Below are 21,602 nucleotides of genomic sequence, written 5' to 3' on the forward strand. Positions count from 1 at the left end.
CTGGCAACAACTGAACACAACCATTAGTTAGGGAATTTCATAAGGACTGTTCAACTTAAGTTGCCAAAAGAACTGGGCTGCAGGTTTAGGACCACCCTTCCAATTGACATAGCAGTATATGACAGACTAACTGTACTCCTGGGTCCAGGCTCTCTGTGGTATTGGATCCTACAACTACTTTGTCTGTCCTAGGCTTTTAGGGACTGCAGGTGAAACAGGTGAGTGTCTAAAATGACATTTCCCCATTTGACAGCTCTGTCTAGTCTTTGGGAAAATAGGACAGGGATACTGAAAGTCCTCATAGTTTCCATTTACCTGATCTGAATCATTGACTGTAATCTTCAATCCTCTTAAGATTTCACCCTCTGGGGGATGCTCGTACATGGTCAGTTCAAACCTGTTCTGGGGACCATTTTCTCCATAGAATGTTGGTGGATGGTTGTTGAGGTCGACCACCCGTATGATCACCATGGCAAATACATGGTCGGAGGTGTCACCTTCCTGGCTGATTTCCGATGCCTGCAGCAGGCAGGAGGAAGAAAAGAATGATGAGGGTGTTTTCTCTTTCTTGAAATTTGTGTTCAGGTATTATTCCACATTTACAAAGCACTCTAACCCACTAACTTGTAGGAAGATCCACAGACATATTTCTCTAAAACCTCAGTCCATTTCACACTGAAGTTTAAGATGATTAGAAAATTATGGTAATAAACCACTCCCAACAAAACCCCAGTTGATTCTCCTAATTTTGTGATCCTAGTAACTCACTCTAGGTGAAAACAGTTCTCTAAAAACAAATAATCCAATAGAGGCAAGGTAATTGCTTGCCTAAAATGTTGATAGAATAGAAAAGGAAGATAATGTTTAAATTTGCTCTGGTACCACAAGCAGTTAATTGTCTCATTGCTGCAAGGACTGCAGCCTTGAATACTCTGAGAAAAACTGTACTTGTGGCATTTAGGTAAATATTTGAAAAGGTGCATTTTTTTTTTTGAGATTTAGTCTCTGATTCACAGTTCTGCTGTGATGTTTAGATAAGCTTAATTTAAAGTGGATATAGTTTAGACAGACAGGCAAACCTAGCTGGTATTTTTCTGAACTGAAAGAACAAATCTGTCTGGACTTCAACAACTGCAACATGCAGCCTGATTCACTGGATTCAACCTAAGACATTTCCTCTGCCAGGACAGAAACTGGCGGGTAACAGCAGCTATATCTAACACGCCTTTTTGCTCAAAGGGCTCAAAACCAAAGGCACTTTCTCTGAAGATGCTAGTCTGGCAACTGAGGTGCCTGTCACTGCGTACACTGGGTAATATAACACCCTTTTGGTGCCTCTAGCACATTTTTCAGCCTGCATGAGCTCTGGGTCACCCCATACGTAGTGAGGAGATCAGGAAAACTTGCAAGGCTTTAACCCATTCTGCATCTGGGGAGCGGTAGCAGACTGCAGTGAAGCAGAGCTGATAGAGGGAGAAATGGTGCCTGAGTTTAACTCAGCCCATGAGAACTCCATGTTCTCCCAGGTACAGCACACTGCTTGAGCCCAGGAGGAGCAAGTGCCCTTGGGGATGCTACACACTGGTTCTGGCAGTGTGCAATTCCTCAAAGCTGCCTTTAGCTGGTATTGTCCTTACCACAACAATAATATGCATTTCCAATATGCTGAAGAAAACCGATACTGTCTTCACAGTTTAATTCTACATTTTAAAAAACTTTTTCTTTAGAAACTGCTTAAAATAATGCAGCCTGTCATATGAGTACTGGCTCATTGAGGTGTTAGCTCATCAAGGTGTAAGCATGTATTTGTACATGACTGATCAGTGCCTCAGGAGTGGATGCTGATATGCCACTGCATGACCTGTCCCAGTCCTATTACTAATCATAGATTTGACTGTTACCTATCTCATAACATGGAGGTTTCAAGACATTAATTCCCAGTCTAGCAATAAAATCTGGAAACATAGAGAACAGGTATCTATTGATTCTCTAGTCTCAGAGATGAAATTAGGACAAGATGATCTCATTTGAAAGAAGTAATTTGAGATACTAAATACCCCAACAATAATACCCCCAACATCCCAACAAAAGCAATTAGTTCTGATTTATACTATCTGATACTCTGCTCAAATATAGGAGGTAGTTTCTGAAACAGGTAAAATCAGCTATAAATTGAACAATTTTAGACAATCATGCGTATTCATGGCATTTTAGACCAATAATCTTAAAGTGGTCACAGTACCTACCTTAACTTTTAGTTCATACACTTCTTTCTTGAGCTGATTTGGGCTCTTTATCACAGAAATGGCTCCAGTTGTGTTGCTGATTTCAAAGGAACCTTCACTCCCTGCAATGAAACCAAGATGCTCTGGTTACATGCCACACTTTCTTTCTCTGAACAAGCATGAGCAAATCAACTATACGCTTCATTAAGCACGTCCTTGCCCATATGTGTATCCATATCTATCAGTAAATCTGAAGCCACTCTTCAAAAATGAAGCATTTCTGTGGCTGGTCACAGTGAGATGAAAACACAGATGAGGGCCAAAAAGGGTTTCCTCCCCTAGGAACATCTCAGTGGAGTTCTGCCCTTATGGGCAACTATCACCATTTTCCTCTTCCGATCCTGGTCAGGCACCTCTCAAGCCTCAGCATCCAGGCATGCAAATTTGGTACTAATTTTTATTATGCTCTCTTCTTTATATGCTGGTTTAGACAAAAATAGACATTTGTCATTGTAATTAGCAAATGCATAATTAGGTCTCTGAGAAACAAGAACATTTCTCTCACTAATATCAGCTAAGGTGAGAAGTTTGACAATCTGCCTCAAAGAAACATAGTCACTTCTCTAGAGAAGTGTCTTCTAGTCTTAAACATTCAGTTGTTAAAAAAAGCTTTCAGCCTGTTGTAAGGTTGTCCTGAACAAAAAGGGTTTTTTGGAGTATATGGGGTAAACCCCAAGGTTTCTGCACTGAGGCAGAGTCTGACACAGGCAGGACAGGGCTGCAGGCTGACTTTGCTACTACCACCCAACTTCCACTGGTCTGGAAAGAATACCAGTTCCAGGCAGCAGTTGCTTGAGATTGGTAAATTTGTGCTGAAGCAAATGCCAGCTTGCAGAGAGGCAGCAGTGTCTCACCAGGATGTCAGGAACCATCTCACATCACACCAAAGGGCAGGCTGGGACCCAGGAAGGGCAGCCCTGCACGCTGCCTCATGTACAGTATTGGCTACAACCTGTACTTCATGGCAGAGTCTACCATTGAAAGGAAAAGAGAGGAAATCCCTTTAAATGTAGGAGATCAAGCCTTCAGAAATAAAGGATGATGACCTGAAAGCCCAGTTGTTTTTCTTTTTCTCCAGCTCATTTCCAATACTGATTTTTAAGCCATCTGATGCTACCTCTTTTGCTAATACCCACAATAACTGCAACTTCATTAAAGCACTCTAGACACAACATTGAACAGATATTGACTCACAATACCCAATTATTAAGATACATTGGCCTGCAAAGTATGTTCTGCCTGAGAAGAAGCTTAAGTCAATAGTGTTTGCAAACCACCATACTTCATGTTATTGTCTAGTTATCCCAGGTAAATTGGCAACCTGGAGTATGTGTAGCAGTAAGTGTGTTCCTACATACAGCACACTCAGAGGATTGGAGCATTTCCTATTATTATCCTACACTCCCTGGATAAGAAATGCTTATTAAGAACAATTTCCTATTTGCTGTTAAGTGTTTTCTTGTCCTTTGACATCCCAGCCTGCTGTTATTGGAATAACGGCTTGTCAAAATTAATGCCAGTGTCTGAGGTGCAGGGGCAGAAACCTGTTGCAATCTTTTGTTCTCTTTTTCTCAACTTTCTATGCACTAGAAGCATATTCCTTTCCTGTCTTTTCCATTTCACACAAACAAAACCCTTTGTTAATGTGCATGAGAAAGGCCTACTCCCCATTAGGCCATATTTTGTTCTACTTACCTGTCATCCCCTTCCATCTTCCTTTCCCAGTCTTTCCTAAAACATACCCTTTTTTTTATCCCAGAGAGCCCTTTTGGTCCTTCTCTATTTTCTTTGGAAATCCAATATCATTAATCTTATTTCCCTTTGACATTTTCCATGGTTCTTCTGTCTTCACTTATTCTCCTTACTTAATTTCTCCCTTGTTTAGCATATTTTTATCCCACTTGGTTTTGCTGCTCATTTTACACCTTTCTTTTTACCCTTTCTCATTTTCTATCCATTGTCTTCTGCAACCCTTTTTTCCTCAATATTTCTACCTTTCTTTTACCTGTCTATTCCCTCACATTAAGAAGGAAGCTCAGCATGGGTCTCATCCTACTCCAACACAAAAACTCAGCTGTATCTCTCTGTTCTGGCTGTTTAGATCCTGTAACAGAATGAAGCACTTACTCCATAGCTCTGCAGCTACACCTCAGATTTCTCTTAGGAAGTTTTGGGAGCTTTCACACCTGTGAGCTGGGGTGCCCAGTTAGGAAGCCTTGTTTTGGAGGAAGAGAGTATAAAAACCATAAAACCTAAGTTGTAGCCTGGAGTTTAGTTGCTCTAAATTGTTGTCTTCACCACCTAATGAATCATCAATTCAGCTAAGTTTCACATTTATGCTATTAAAAGACGTGCAACAGACACTCTCAGAATAGCTGACAGAAAGCATTAATCTTCTGATAACATCTGTTTTCTTCCACTTCAGTGTACAGCCAGTGTCTCTTCACTGGTAAATATAATTTCTTCCAAGAAATCAGAGATTTGACTGTTTAGCCACTTTAACCACTGTATTAATAAAAATATCCCTCCAAATGCCATGTCTGGGTCTCCCAATGAATTATCTCACCTCCCAGATTAAGTGATAGAGATGCTCAGAAGAGTGAATGCATCTCCCTTCATGTTTTCTGAAATGACAAGCAGGCTACTGATGCCTAAAAAATCAGCAGCATTAACAGCTCCAAGCGCAGTTCTGTGAAGAAGATACTAAAACTCACTGAGTTGAATCTTGGCTATTCTCTGGTAGACAGGGCCCTGAAGTTGTTTGAGGTACCTGGCATTATTTCCTGAGATTCCTGAGGTTTTGCCTCAGGTTTATTAAACTCTAGCATATTCTATTCTAATTTAATGCCAGATCTAGTTTTGAGTGCCCTTCAAATTTCATATAAGACAAGCCTACTCACCGTTCACGATGCAGTAATGAATACTGTTAGGTTTTCCTCTGTCTCCATCAAGAGCAACAACAGTAAGGACCTCAGAGCCCTGGGGAGAAATGGGAAATCACAGTGTGTGTGCCGAGATCAGAGCAGTGAAATTGCACATTAATAAACTGAACTCCTGTAAGTCTTTCTGCAGTGAAGTGCTGGGGGAAGAGTGGGTACTTGTGCTTGTGCTGCATGGAGAACACAAAAAGGGCTGGTGCCCACTGCTCTGGGTGTGAAATAGCTGCAGACCTCCATGGCCAAGGGTGCCTCAGCCCTGGGGGCTGACTGGTTGCAGGAATAGTTGGAAGCTGTAGCAAAGGACACCTGCCTGGAGCCAGAGATATGGACAGAGGATTTGGAGCAGCCAATCTGAAACCCAAGGTTTAGTTTGGGGCAGTACCAAGATTCCCTCTGGTTGCTTCTGTGTAGGCTTCTGTGCCCCATGGCCACACAGTGTGCTGAGACACAGGCAGCTGCCAAGGAGTCATCGGGTCACTCTGGTCCTTCCTAATGAAATTCAGACAGGCAGTAGAAGCAAACAGAGATCACAAAGCAACTTGGCCCACAGAACATTTAGGGCATAAAATTGTGATGAAAATTGTGGTGATTTAGTTGCCCTTAAACCTTCACTGTTTGTCTTTCTGCACAAGTTACGTGGCTGTGGGCCATACGTACAGAATTCGTGTACTGGGGACCATTTGCTCATGTGACTGCTCCTATCAGCTCAGAGGGATGATGAGTATCACATTAAAATGCTCACTCAAGTGGCAGTGAGCTGTGCAATTCAGGCCTCTGAACTAAAATGTTACTGTTTGGGGCTGCAAAACCAGGGAACACTGGAGTAACTGTCAGTGAATCACAAATGGCAACAAGGAACATTTTCATGACAACCCTTGAGTGAATTTTTCAAACAAGAGCAAGGGTCTGTTAGAGCAACAGGAAATACAGAACTGTATTTATTATCGTTTATGCTGGAAGCAGCAATAAAATCTGCCTACTGGGCAAAATGCAGTGCAGCCCCTTTGAAGGTGACAGAGTACTTGTAAATCCTGACAACTCCACCAAGGAGAAAAGAAGCAAGTTTACAAAATTAACACCAAATTCTCAAACACCACTAAAATCAGCTATTGCCTCTTTCTCTGTGGAGTTCATTCTCATGGCAAAACCCACACCGGGAAGGACTGATTCGTGCTTCCATCATTATATCATAATGGTGTAAGATATGAGCTCAAGCTGGATGTAATTAACATTTATTGATTCTCATTTCCATAGTAAACACTAACTCCTGTGTGCACCTGATAGTTATTTCAAGATCTATATGTAACGATGCAGAATAAATCAATATATGTAATATCATTCATTCTAAACACCTGCAAAGTACATGAGCATTATTTCTCTGCCCTGCTGAAATGTAACAGCCTCTGCAGTGAACTGCAGTATATAGTCATGCACAGGCTGCAGTGTACATTTCTGGACAGAAAGGTAAGACACAATCTTTCCTGAAACTCAAGGGAAGGTCAGATGAACAGAGTGCAATCACACTGCTAAACTGATCAATAGCCTAATGTTGGGTAATTTCATGGGTAGATACCATTTCTTGTCCAATATATGAAGAAAATTTTAATTAAATCTTATATATCAGGGCGAAAGTTGATCCATACACAATCATGTCACTGCTTAGATATAGAGAAAACTCATTAGTTTGCAGCTTCAACAATATGTGGCTGAAAATAACTGGTTCTCCTAACCATGTCCCTGCTTGACTGATAATGTGGTTGGTGTTTAGGCCTAGGAGGTCTTCCTGGCCCATTCTGCCTAACTGGCCATCACTTAGCAGAAAGCATCCTGCATTTTGGGGATGTCAGGGTTGTTTGTCCCCAGGTGATGTCCATGGAACAACAAAGAGAGTCTGAAGTATTTGGGCATAAATTCTATCCACACCTTGTACAACCAACTGTTGGTACCAGACTGACCAGAGCTAGAAAATAAAAGCACTGTGAGACCGCACAGGTGAGGTGACTGGCAGCCTGCTTAAGCCTTCAGCCAAGTGCCTCTGGAGGTCTGAGCTACAGAAGAGCTCTTAGGCACTGTCTGGGCTTAGACCAGTGTAAATGGGCAGAATCCTTTTTGATTTTAATGAAAACAACAGGAGGCCTTCTATGGCAAATTCACAGTAGACATAAGTAAGAACAAGTCTGAGATTTGGTCAGCTCATTTCACCTAGGAGTCAAATCAGAGTTTAGGTCCCATTTCCAGTAAAGCCTGTGCTAGAAACCTTCAGACCATCTTGACTGAGATGGGAAAGGCTGCACTTGTTCTCCCATAGATGAAAACCAGAACTTACTGCGAGCGTGTCCTCATAGACATATCCATAGTAGGGAGTCCCGATGAACATAGGAGGAGTGTCCTGAACATCCTCCACATTGATAGTAACTGTTGTTGTGGCTGAAAACACTTTGTTGTCTCCCCTGAGCTTCCCACCACCATCCTAAAAAAGAAGTCATCGTCAGATGCCTCTGCTGAAGCATGCCTGCAAATCATCTTAGGCATTGCATGGATCTTATGAGCTTTCAGAAGCACAATTCCAGGAATTCTTTCTCTCTCTCAACACACTGATTAATCTGTGCTGCCCTATTCCCTTCTCTTTTCCATTTTTCCTGCTCTCTCTCTGATTAGGAAGACAGCTTGCAGTGCCTCATAAGTAATTTCTTATATTAAAAGTGATTGAGCCAATATATGCAGTCATAAATGATCTTTAGAGAGGGGACAGGGAATTCAAGGGTTTTCTTCGGGAAAAAAGAATGCTAGAAACTGATGCAAAAAGTTAGCAACCTTTACATGCCACATACAGTCTTGTCATGAACACAAGACAGTGCCCAGTAGCATGGTAGTGCATCTCTAGGGGGAAATAAACAGTGTACATGCTCAAAGTCTCCTAGGAACTCCTGTGTGATAAAGTGCAAGCACAGAGGAGCTGTGCAGCCAAAACCTGCGAGACAGCCACACTGTGTGTGTAAACAGTCTGGGGACTTGGCTACAACCAGCCCTGCATGACTGATACAGCAGAGCCAATTAGGAAGACGACTCGCTATTTCAGAAGGTTTTAACACGCTCAGTCTCAGAGCACCAGCTGTAGGTCAGCAGTCATGCTGGTGTGTAAGAGTGTGAATTGTTCAACACGCCCGCAGTACCAACTCTAAAAATGCCAATTTTTTTGAAAAGATACACTGATTTTTTTCTTCCTTACTGCCCCAAAGACAGAATTTAAGCCAAATTTTGTTACTTCTCCTCAAATGAACCTTGGCTAAAAAATTTGCTATGAAAAAGGTCCGTACATTTTGCAAAAAATACGAGAAACTCGAAGTCCCCATAAGTTACAGCAAAATTGCCCTCTATCCACCCATGTGAGTCTGTCAGAGTGACAGGTCCCCACAGGATTGTGAGAGACTTCAGAATCTCTAAACTTTTAATGCCTGTTATGAATCCTCAGCCAAGTCACAGGCACAGCACTGCTGGGAATGTCAGGCAAGAAGGGATGTGCAGCAATATTTGCAGGATTTACATAAGCTACTGCCATGAGGCAGCAGAGAAGTGAAAGAAAGAAACATCCACAGATATTTCCAGAAAAGAAATCCATCACTTGTGCTGTGCTGGGTCTAGCTGTGCCCTGTGTCTTACCGTGGGTAATGACTGTGGCCCGTCTGCCTGCCAGGGGTTTTTCCTTGTGGGGGTAGGGCTGTGCCCTGGGCACCATGAGGAGCCCTGAGCTCACAGGCTGATGCTTCTTGAAGCCAGGCCTGGATACACCAACCCTTCACTTCTAGGTGAGTCTCATGACACAGCTGACATGAACAAAATGTGGGAAACCCCATTCCAAATCCTCCAGATGCTGCTCAGCAGCAGACACCAGCTACCTTTCCTCCCTTACTTTTCCATGTTACCCCCCATGCCTCCAGATGTTACAGCAGGACTCTGTTACTCTGCTGCCTTCATGTTTCAGCAGCACTTGTATTTGAACTAATTGGTCCCACTCAAACACAACACCCCACCTCCTCTAGTCTCACAAAAAGCCTTTTACCTTGGCTACGACGACAACAAAATGTGTTCTCGATTTCTCATAGTCCAGGGTGACCCCTGTTTTGATGCGCAGGACACCACTGTGACGGTCTATTGTAAACTTATTAGCATGGATGTTCTAGAAGAAAAGAAAAGAAGAAACAGCCAGAGATTACAGGTATGGAAATAAGATTGCCATAGGGATTCATCTTTTATTTCATCTGCTAAGGGAGAAGACTAGAATAATGATATGGTTTGGGTGAATAATGTATTTGATGAATTTCACCTCTGTGTGTTTATGAACAATTCATGAACCAACCACAAGTCTCTCATTATTCAGAATAAATCCGTTATTTGTAATGTAGTTATTTTTAATCTTTTATATTTCATTGTGAAAACTTAAACTTTGGTTAACTCAGTTAATTGCATGGAAAGAGATAGGGAGACTTAACAGAGAAAAAGATGAAGTGAAAAGGAAGAAAAAAAGGAAAGGTGTTACCCCTTAGTGTTTCAAAGTTTTACTGGTTTAAAAAAAAGCAGGAAATTTGCATGGATAGCTTATTGTCAAACACAGTAGTGGTCTGGTGATTTTTGTAATGTACAAACAAAATCTAAAAGACATCTGATCCTAAAAGAGGCCTAAAAAATGCCTCCCTCCATTCTTCTGAACTGGAGATATCTGTACAAACACCTCTGTTCCTGTATCCAGAAACAATGGCCACTGTCAGATAATCTTGGCCATTCCAGAAGACATCACCACCTGCCTACATCTGACTTGTGGAGAGGTTTTTTCTGTGCAACTTGAGAATTCTCAGACTGTGCCCAAAGACATGGCAAGATTTTTTCAACCAATACACATACTTAATATCCTTTTTGCCACACAAATATATTATAAACTAGACATAGAATTTTGAAATTTCTGTCCCTTGGTTCATAGACTATCAGCCCTCTGGAAAAAGCCCTGTGCAAAATTGAATCCTGCGCATGGATCATAATTTGTGAAAACAAAGCTAAACAAGGCACTCAAGTGTTCTTTCATGGTATGCTCAAACTCTTAACAGGATTAGCTTTAGTGCTATGTAAATATCTTCTAACTTGTCTCCATATTTGTATCCAAAATTAAATATTGCAACAAATTTGCTTTGTTTTTTTGCTTGCTTTTTTTCATGTTTCCTCTTGAATAAGGGGAACTGCAGATAATCTGGATGAAACTGCCCACAGGAAGAAGGAATTTGAAGGACATAATGCAAAAAATTGCCCTTGTGGCATACAGAAGATCTGTAGTACACAAGTTCAGCTTTAAATCTGGAGCCCTTTCAGTTCTTCACCAGTGGGCAGCAACTGAAAGGCTGGTTCCAGGCAGTCACTGCTTTGTCTGGGAGAAGATTTAGTACCTCTCATTTCATACTGTGATCCAGGTATCAATTATGCACCAGCCTGCTACACTAAAGCACACATACGGGTTTCCAGTGTGTTTTGCTTCCTAAAGAAAGCTATTTCATGCTTTAGAAATCCCATAAGCATACAAGATTATGAGCTAATCTTGCTCTCCCTGTCATTCCAAAGGAAGGGCCAGTAAGAGCCCTGCCATGAGGGGTCCTGCTGGCAATCACAGGAGTGTCAGTGGCAACTCCAATTCCCGTTCCTGCCTGCTGTACCACTCCTGGCTGCTTGCAATCAGACAACATCCCTTCGGCCAATACTTAGTTTCTTGTGCATGGTACAAAATTGGTCCTATAGGCACTAGCAGCAGGCTCAACCCCCCAAATCTTTTTAAAATCTGCTTTGTGAAGTCTCATTTAGTGAGAGACAATTTGTGAAGGTACAGACAATACCTTACCTGCAAGAAGTAGGTGATGCTTCCTCCAGAACCCGTGTCTTTATCTATTGCCTCAATCTTAAAGATACTGCTGCTGGAGGGAGTGTTCTGTGACCAGAAAGAGTTACCAGAGTCACAAAGAAACAGAAAACCAGGTGAGTTAAAAAGTGAAAAATGAGCATGCAGGGAGGCAGAAAAAGAGAGTGATGGTAGAAAGAGGGAACTGAAGAACAGAAAGGAATGAGGGAAGAGGTTAAAACTGGAAAACAAGAAGAAAGAAACACTTTGTGAAATAAAAATAACAGAAAATTTTAGCTGAGACAGGGTGTATCCTATTCCCACTGTAGTCAATTCTAAAAACTCACGACGACTCACATCTTGGAGCTTACCCTAAAAATAGCACACCTTAAGTACCTACAGACTTATTCCCCAAGTTCGCAGTGAATATTATATATCTACTCAAACCCTAAACCAAAAAAATGCAAGTTTATCCTGCATAACTTTTTATTTATTTTTTTTATTTTATTGAAAACATATTAGCCCCTCCTTACATCCCACAGAAGTATATTTCTAGTATGCAAAGGAACTTCACCAACCTCTGGGACTTCGACTATGTAAGGTGTATTGATGAACTCTGGGCTCTCATCATTGGCATCCATGACAAGGATCCTGACTTTTTCAGAAACCTGGAGTAGAATATGAAGAACATATTATGAGTCCCATTCTTTATGAATCCCATTATTTCCTGTTTACAGAGGTTTCTAGGGCAGTTGTGCCGGTAGGATGCGGGAACCTCCCAAACATTTCTTGTAATAATCTCAATTAATTTGTCTGAGATGAGGAAGAGCTCTAGATTTATCCAGTCTTGTGGATAAGAAGAGAGTCCCACTTTTGTGGTATCTCTAGTGAGGAAGCCCATATCCTCCTACTGGAAGACTGCTATCCTGGCTGTGACAGCATCAGTCTTTAAACTGAAAATGCCAAGAAAATCTGTGGAAGTAGGACTGGATGCTCAGTGCCTCAGATAAGTCCTTAATGATTAGATGTGAACAAAGCTTTATCTAGAAGCAGACAAGAAAACCCCCACCACATTAGCCTAAGAAGATCTTCTTAACGCCATGCTAGAGAAACAGTGGGGGTGAGGGACAGGCAGCTCTTGGGTGCCCAACACTAGTTCCTATAATGTCACACATTTCTCCAAAAAGCCTCCAGATCTTAGGCATGAATCGTACTGTGCTGGCAGTGAAACTTCATAGGAAGCTGCTGTAATTCTGCAGGCTGCTAAGTCACTATTTCAGCTCACACTACATTGTAATTATCCTCAAATAGCTGAGCAAGGAGATGAAGTGAGACTTGAGTAACTGTGAGTTCAGTGGCTCTTGGGACAGGAAGTAATGAGATTATGTTTTCTGATCAAATGAGATGGTCCCTTTAAGGTAATTTAATAGGAGTAGGTATGTGAGGACAGACAGTTTGACAAGCTACACCATAATTAAATACTTACTGTACTCAGGCCATCTGAAATACTGACAATAACTTCAATCTCATCTTCCTTCTGTAAATGAAGAGAATTCTTTTGTTAGAGAGATGGTGTTTGTCCTGACTGGAAAAGGGGCTGCAGATTTAAACATGTCTAGGCAGGCAGATGAAAGCAACAGCTAATACCACAAAGCAATCCCAGCAGAGGCCCGGAAGACTCCTCAGAAGCTCCAGCCACAGGCTCCTTGAACCTTCTGTGGCTACTGTCAGGAGATGGTTGCTCTGGTAATCCCTGTTGCTTCTAAAAGTGCTAATAAAAATCAGTCACCTTTTTCAAGACATGTTCCCTAAAGTGGCACTTTGGTACAAAATTCTTCTGTCGCAGTATACAGAACTTTAAAGAGTTTACCAAATATTGTGTAAGCTTCTCTGTGAGGAGATATGAAGGGTTCAATGCCTCTGTTGCCAGAATAAGGCTGCCTTTAGGCATCTTTAACCAACATGGTTACATTGGCTAAAGGGCTGTGACGCACTAGAGGAGTGTCCTGGAACACTGCTTACACATATCTCTGCTTCTTCCCAATGATAGGAGAGTCCCCTGTCTGAGGATTTGATGACTGTAGCTGCCCCTAAGCTCTTGATGGGGTGTGGGTGGGGAAGACAGAAATAAAGAATAAACTTCTCTTTTGAAAAAAGCTGGATAGACAGCAGCTGAAAAATTTGATAGCAATGTTAGTGGCACGAGTCAACTGGAATGCAACATGACAGGTGAAGTATAATGTCTTAGAGTTCTAAAGTATATTACATGCTTCAGGGGCAAATAAACTGGCATTGTCCCTCAAAGGCTCAGATCAAATTAAACTGGAATAAATTCCACAAACACCTGGCATGGTGCCATTTGATTGTACCTCTCTGTCAAGCTCCTCGATCAGAGTAACATTTCCAAGATTCTTGTCAACAGAAAAGTAACGTCTTGATCCAGCTTCATAGGTCAGGTCATATGTCACAGGATCTCCTTCTGGATCAGTTCCATTCAGAGTGTACACATGGGTACCTGAAAAATTGATATTCAACACCATTTCCCTGTGGTTACTTCAATCAGTGAGTATTTCACTGGTCTGTTCCTTAGGAACTTGGCTACCCTGCAGCAGGAAAAGGTTTTGTCAATCAAACCCACTTACTGGGAAACATGGATAAGCAGATAGTTCAACAGTCCTGATGGCAAATTTTTAGCCAACTAGTTAAATTAAGTTTATCAGTGCTGGTTTCTGTCACTTCAGGCCCTTTGCTGTGGAGCTGCACCCAGGTCAGTACTGTTCATATCCAAGGGTTTACATAAGTGACTAGCTCTTGGCCAGCTCTCAGCCAAGAAGTGATGCTGTTGTACAACTGCGTGACAATCTCAGCAGTACCAAAAGGCCCTCACAGACCTCTTCTTTGTGGGAACAACAGAATTGCAAACTAGCAGGCAGAGAATCTGGCAATCTCCCTTCAGGGAGAGCTCCCACAGGATGGGACCCAAGCTCTGGAACTCAGGATGTGCAAGGACATTTTCATACTTTCTCACTTTCAGAATTAATCGATGCAAAATCTTCTTTCCTACTTCACTCCTACTCATTATCTCTCTCTCATTAAATTCCTTACTTGACACACCCACTCATGCTCATACCAATTAATAAATTTTTCAAATTCATCAATGTATTTCCTTCCAGAAGCTGGAGAAAGACTGTTATTTCTATTTTTAAACATTGAGAAGTTGGTGTCAGTTTTTCCAGTAAACTGACTTCGTGTATTATAAATGATAATTCCTGGGGGAGTTATAACACCCATATTTTCAAAGCATGGTGAGAGTGTTTATTAGTATTATTTTTTAAACTTACATGTCATTCTGCTTCAATACCTTAATCCAAATAACTTCAAGCAGTTCACAAACACCAGTTAACTGAGCCTGAAATATAAACCACTCTGGTTGTTTCCTTCCAATCCGCTGTGCCTTGGGTAAGTTACCTGAGATATTCAAGCTGCAGAGGTTAAGGACAGAAACTGTGCTTTACATCTAACAAAGCCTTCTGCACTGAAAATACTGTAGCCAAGTGACTCATAGTTACTAGGGAGTTTTGCTTGTGCATGCAACCCAAATATAGGATGGAAGGATCCCTGCTAAGAAAGTTAGCATACAGTTAAGAAAGAACACTAGGACTCTCAGTTTTGAACCACTCTGTCCCTGAGTTTGAGAGAGTTTTAATTCAGTACTCAAAAGTGATAATGTTTTTCTCATCTCCTCTCTTCAGTAGCAGAGATCACTGACCAGATCTATAAGTCTGTGTTTAATTCTAGAGCTTTGCCCACACCACTGACAGGTCAGCTTATCGAAGGTTTCCTCAGTTTTGCAGGGCAACCTTTTGGACCTCATTTACTTCTTCCTTGTCATGCCAACTGTGAAGCTGCTCAGGGGCCTTAATGGACATGGGACATCCAGCCATCAGTGGTGATATTTGGAAAGCATGGCTGTCTTCTTGTCATAGCAAGAGATTATACCAAACCATGTGGAATCTGTGCTCACTTAGGAGTAAACTCTCTTATGATAATTACCAGGGCAATATTTGGGCAACTTTGTACAGAAAAATGTTCACGTTGCAAAAACCAATGCACCCACAAGAGCACAAACAAGAGACCTTGTTAGGAGCTGGTTCAGCCAGCCAACAGATAATCAAGACTTGCAAAACAGTTCACAAAACTACCAAACATTTTCCACATTTTTCTTGCACTTTTCCCACAAAACAGACTGGAAAATAACAACACATCTGTAACTGTGACCCCCAAAATTATTAGGGAAAGACAATGAGGGTATGATGAGACACTGTAACAACTCTCTAAGTACAAGGAAATGAAAGGAGAGGGATTAACTGGGACTGATATAAAATAGTATCCTGAGAGGACACCTGCTTCCTGATACAACTATCCATATAAGAGACAAGAATTTGAAAACTGTGGAGGGTTCTGCAGCACCAGCACTGACTCATTTATTCTTGTTTTTCAAAAGCTTTGTCTTAATATCACAGCTGGGTCCAATTGGAGACTTAAGGTGTAAATTGTCAGCATTTCACTGACATCATTATAAATATACTGCTTTTTTTGATCATTAGTTGTTTCTACTTCTCAGTTGCTTTTCTGCCCTTCTTACTAACTTTTCCTGTCCCTTGCACTTGACATACTGCTGGCTGTCCTGCCTGTTCCTAGCTTGTGTGGATGTCTGCAGCAGCTGCTGAGCGGTGCTCTCTGTGCCATGGAGAAACAGGATGGACACCACATCTGGGCTCTCTTGGAGCCTGAGAGCAACCACCAGGCACAAGGTCTCTGCTGTGGCTGTGGCTGCCCTGAAATACCAATACTAGCAGTACACAAATGCAAACCACTCCTCAGGGGCACAGGGCTGGAGAAGAACAGACTGGCAAAGTTTATGTGAACCCATTTGAACCTGGGCTTGTTTTTTCAAGCTCACAGTTTTCTTTCCTACATTTTCTTAGAATTTTCTTATAAGGAAGACCGGAACTTTCTTGCTGCTAAATGTGAGAAGAAACATTGATATTGGTACAGGCTGAGATTACTGAGCTTTCTGAGCAAGTAATGACAGACTTAATTGATCTTTACACTGGACTGTTTGCTTTTTAGCTAAAGCTGATACTTCATTTTTCATAATACAGAACATTTGCATGCCTTTTAAATTAGATTGTGGATCAAAATTTATTTTCTAAATCATTATAATTCCTTATTTTTTCCAAACTGTAATTTCACTGCACAGTACTCTCCATATCATTAACACCCCCAGGAACACTTCTCAGCACAGTGTTAATGCCAATTAAAAATCTGTTCTCAGTGTGCTGCCTCTACTTGCTGAAAAGGAAATAAATGAAAAAGACAGCTAAAATCTTATCAGAGGATACCAAGTAAACAGCCTCTCCCTGTCATAAAAATATGGGAATAGAAGAGTCTTTACTTGAGGATATGGCAAATGCCATAGTTAGAAGAGCTGGATACTCTGAGTACCCAGGGGATGATGAAGCAGGCTGGGACAGGGGAGTCCTAGGGAGCTTCTTGCTGCTTCCTGCTATGGCTTCCTCCCAGGAGCCATGCCAGGCTTTTTCACTCTGTTTTCCTATTCCATCTTAAAAATCATTTGCTCTTGGCTCCTGCCACTTGGGCTAAATGGTTGTTGTTTCATGATGCCATTGCTCCATTTTACTTCATTTTTGACTCAAATTTAATCCCAGCTAGTCTCTGCCCTGGCCTCTGGGGCTGGTTTTGCTTTCTCATTGAAGACACGCTCTCGCTCTCTGCTGTGCAACACTCAGGAATCAGATCCCTTCCCTGTCAGTTAAACAAGCCAAGCACATTTTGGATTCATGCTCAGTCCCGCCACTGCCCTTTGCCACCAACAGCTGGCATCTGTTAACAAGATGCTGAGAGAGCCATGCATGGCCACGCTCCCAGGATGAGACACCTCTGTTCCTAATCTCACAGCAAGCACTACCTTGCCCAGGGTCACGTGCCTGCTCTCCACCTGTCTCAGCCAAGGGCCCATTTCCCGAGCAGAAAAGGAGATGGACAGTTAACACGAAGCCTACAGATGGCTGTTTTCACTCCAAGCTCACCCCAAGCACAGGGGAGCTCAGGCTCCTGGGGGACATGGATCACACACCATGATTACCCCAAAGCTGACTCCTTTCCCATTCACTGTTGGCTACTGCTCCTTCCAGACCATGCCCAGGTGACTCCTGCTCCCTCCCTGCTCCCTGGTGCACCAGCTGGCTGGCAAAACACAGGCATGGCAGGACCAGCAGCCCAAAAGCCATGGCTGCTACAGCAGCAGCCGAAACAAGCCCTGCAGCTGCCAGTGCCTGTTGTGGAGAGACGGGATACGGCAGCAAGTGCTCAGCACGGGGCCTGGACCATCACCCCATGGACAGCAGCAATATGTCCCTTTGGCACCCACAGCAACCAACTCCAAGGAGAAGCCATCTGAGTGCAATTTTCTGATGTATCTGCAGTTTCTGTCAGAAGAATTAAAACTGAAGGCTGTAACACCTGTGAGTCCTCAGAGCATCTCTGTGCAGTGCTTGGCTTTGCAGGGAGCTTTGTTCTGTGCACTGCTGGCACTGCTGCAGGGGTGCAGAAGGCAAGCTGTGTTTAACACAGCTTGTGATAGCTCCCAGCTTTCCTAGAGGTGGACTAGGGTGACAGAAACAAGGAAAGAATGATGGTTACCACAGGCGACTAGAAGGTTCTCCACAGTCACCTGTGAATGATGCGAAGAAATGAGACCAGGAGTGTGTAGGAACAGGGGAGGCTTGAAGGATGGAGGGATCTGAAAGGGGTCAGTCACCAGGTGGATAGCTGGCAGCTGTAGCTTTGATCAAAGAATTGCCACTGCAAACTGACTTTTAATGGGAGGAGTGCCTATTTGGGGGCAAGTGAAAAACCAGAAAGGAAAATGCAAGATGCAGAGATCTCCAGAGCATTGATGATGTTTGGGCTTTGAGAGAGTAATGAACTTAGGCCTTCTAAGTATGCTTCAATCCCCTGCTCTGCAGCTGTTCCCAGCCCCACTCTGTCCCCACTATGAGGCTTATAGGGATTATGAGGTAAGATGAAACAAACAACCTGAAATAGCACCCCACTCCAGCCTTAAGACCTTGATTAGGAGCACACGCACATTTTGTATGTACACATGCAAAGAGCTAATTACCCACCTGCCCTGCCAAACCACAAACCCCAACTGCTATTTCAGTTTATAACTTCTCCCATTCTTCTTAAATCTGGCACTGAAAGGGGCTGCTGTTCTGGCCCCTCTTACCTTGAAGGGTCTCATGCCCTGCAGCAATAAATAGCATCTGGGAATCTGCAGATACTTTCAAGCATTCACACAGAAAAAGTATTTGCTGGCTTTATGGTAACTTATGGTACAATGTATGCAACTTGGTAGACAAGTTACAGCTATCCATAAATAAGCAAAGCTGGTCAAGGGAAAAGAAGGTCAAGTTAAGGATGATAGGAGAATGGCAATGAATTTGATGTGTTCTCACAGCTGCAGCACTGCAATTTCTCTTTCTACAGCCACACAGAGAATCCATCATCTCCTTTCAGCGTTCCCAAATGTTGCATGTCCCTTGCCTACAGATGCCTGGGAATATAACTAACACATACTACTCTGCCAACCACTTGCAATCTCAGCAGGGCCAAAAACTGTAAAATTTCTGGAGGTTTAGTAAAGCTGCTGTCCGTGGCATTGCACAGATCAAACACCAGCTGCTGCCAAGAAAAGCATCCTGCCCATGACTCCGAATTTTATGTAAGGACAGGGAAGACCTAAGAGCAACCTGCCCATTTTTGCAGCACATAAGCCTGAGTGAAGTCATCCAGAATCAAACATATGGAAGTTTTGGTTCCCCTGTTTTGTCACTGATCATCCTGCTCAACCTGAGACATGACTGCTGGAGTGTGGATGCTTGGGACTGCACATGGACATAGGAGACCAGATTCCTGCTCCTGCTTCTGGAGGAGATCAGAGCAAGTGATGAAGAACAACAGCCTCCTCTGCAGTGCAGCACCCATCACTGAGGCCACAGAAAAGGGCCAGCCTGGCAGCCATTTAGCACTGACCTCTGGCACAAAGTTCTTGAAGTGGTCTGATGGGAGCTCTGGTCCTCTTGCCCTGTACAAAGCTGAAAGCACACCCAGCACTGAAGTGTCAGTGCTGCTTGTGCCCTTCTCTGTGAGTCTGTGCCAAAGCCTCCTCGAGGACTGGCTGTGCTGACATGGGCAGCAGCAGTTTGCATTAAGCAAATCCCAAGCAACCATGTTCCAATGGAACTTCCAAAAGTGCTTTCAGAAGACAGGACCTTGCAGTACTTACAGCTGTTTGTCAAGGTGTTCTGGGAATTAGCACAAAGGAACACTGGAAGCTGTGTGACAAAGCAACCACATTTGGACTTCTCAAAAGTAAGGTCTTCTCTCTCTTTCCCAAGGGTTTCTACAGGTCTTTTGGAGCTTTCAGAGAGAGGCTGCTTCTCTCTTGTCTTTTAAAGCACATTTATACATCAAATTAGAAATACAAGCCAGCCAATTTCAACACATGTAAGCACATTCTGGATGAAGCTAGTAGGCAGGAGGCACAGCAGCACTCAAGACAGAGCAGCCTGAGCTTTATCACTGCTGCAAGCAAAGCACAAACTCTCCAGAGACCTCTGTGTACCTAGTCTGGTTGCTAATGTTACAAAAGCACATAGGTAAGCCCATCACATATGTCTCATTACTCTTACTCAGGCTAATTAGGAGAGCACTAACACAGGCTCTGATCCCTCACACTGCTATTTTGCTGTTGAGGCACACTGTCTTTTTTTTGGCTGCTGGAGCACCAGATCAGATGCAGTGGAAATTGCTGCTGTACTTCACTGCCGCAGGGTGTGCTGTCATATGAGGAGAGACCATGTGGTGCTGCAGCCCTGACAGGAAGGACGTTTTTGCCCATGTTGTGGCTCTGTGCCATCTTTAGCTCCTCATCCCCATGCAGGTGCCTGGAGGCTCCCAGTGGTGGCAAGGAGAGGCTGGTTGTCTGGAAATGTCTGTGGGCTGGCACCACACCAGGAGTGGGAGTTGGATGGCAAGCGAGTTGTACTGCCGGCGGTGTCACTGGTGGAGTTGGCAAGCACCATCCCAAACAAACGGAGTTGGGGTCCCATTTTGTGGCTGTCTGGCATTACGAGCCTTATTTACACTTGGACAAGTGATTCCACTGGCTAATCTAACTCCAGCAATCAGCAGAACCATAGGGATTGCCAAGACTGAACTTAGTGCAGTTTCCATGAGAATCCAGGGAGAAGTACAGCAAAAATTACAGCTCCTAGTCTGCCACTAGCTTTTGCAAGTGCCACTACATTCCTACATTACTGTTGGCCTTCAAACTGAGGTTTCCACTTGAGCATGACCAAGCTTATAGCAAATTCCTGCTGCATCACAAGCAAACTCCTTTTGTTGTCGAGATGCGTCACTTCTGCACTATGTGCTGCCTTCTCCCCCTCCTCTTCTCATGCTGAGCAGGTAAAGGAGAATTTGCTGCTTCCAAATACGCCTCTCCCTGCCCTCTGGCAGGCCCAGCATGGGTCTTGGATGACATTAACACCACTGGGTCAGGAATGGAGATTTTGAGCAAACCCAGGCAGCTGCTTCCTAGAGCAGAGTGACCTTGGTCAGGTTTAAGAAGTCGTGGGTGGCAATGTCAGGCGTTCAGAGCAGGCTGTGCCCTCTGCTCTCTCGCTCATCCTGGCCTTCTCCATCTGCCTAAGCTGTGGTGGGGGTGTTTGGGTGCACCCCCTGTGCAGCCATATCGCTCCTCTCTGCATGAGGCATGAGTGAAGGGGTGCTTCAGTACCCAGTTTGCATCAAATATTTTTATGATTTAGCCTGTGAAAGCTACAGATGAGCAGAAGAAAATCCTAAATAAAATCTCAGTGCCAAGTTAAAAAAAAAGGTGATGTTCATCACTTAATATATATTTTTATATAATTGTTTAGGTGTTAGATTATTTCTCCCCCACAGACAATATTGATTATAAATCACCTTCTGTTCTTATTTAACTTTTCTTAGTGCGACTACAGTTAAAAGAAGCATAAATAGACCTGCCTCAGAGTGCTGAGATCTGAAAACTGTATTAATTTTGGGGTTTTCAATAAAACAAAACTAAACCTTTTTAAAAAACATCAGTTATTTAGACAAAACAATTTTCACTGCAAGTGGAAAAACATTTTCTACTAGTTTAACGTAAACATTAAAAATGTGTTCAAAGAAAATCATGCCTCTTACTTTTCAATGTGCAGCTTGCTTTTATCAAAGCTGATAGAATTACGAGCAACTAGGCTTTCTTCTCATAAGCATTTACAGAATTGGTAAGAAGCCTCTCACCATGAATTTATTTCTGACCCCAAAGGTCTGTGCTCTGAAGCTGTGAATAGATTGGTAGGCCAAAAATAAAGGGAGCTAGAATTG

General features: G+C 42.9%; 1 protein-coding gene across 1 annotated transcript in view; it reads right to left on the bottom strand.

Annotated features, from left to right (window-relative positions):
• The window catches only part of CDHR1 (cadherin related family member 1), a 44,919-nt gene that overhangs the window by 22,183 nt on the left and 1,134 nt on the right, over window positions 1–21,602 (bottom strand). The window contains exons 3-11 of the mRNA XM_069020362.1: window positions 13,469–13,614; window positions 12,586–12,636; window positions 11,678–11,767; window positions 11,103–11,189; window positions 9,285–9,401; window positions 7,551–7,694; window positions 5,186–5,264; window positions 2,247–2,347; window positions 316–519 (exon numbers count right to left, since the gene is read on the bottom strand). Coding sequence (XP_068876463.1) covers window positions 316–519; window positions 2,247–2,347; window positions 5,186–5,264; window positions 7,551–7,694; window positions 9,285–9,401; window positions 11,103–11,189; window positions 11,678–11,767; window positions 12,586–12,636; window positions 13,469–13,614 — 1,019 coding nt within the window. The remainder of the gene's footprint in view (window positions 1–315; window positions 520–2,246; window positions 2,348–5,185; window positions 5,265–7,550; window positions 7,695–9,284; window positions 9,402–11,102; window positions 11,190–11,677; window positions 11,768–12,585; window positions 12,637–13,468; window positions 13,615–21,602) is intronic.

This window comes from Aphelocoma coerulescens, chromosome 6, assembly GCF_041296385.1.
Source record: "Aphelocoma coerulescens isolate FSJ_1873_10779 chromosome 6, UR_Acoe_1.0, whole genome shotgun sequence".
Taxonomy (NCBI): Eukaryota; Metazoa; Chordata; class Aves; order Passeriformes; family Corvidae; genus Aphelocoma; species Aphelocoma coerulescens.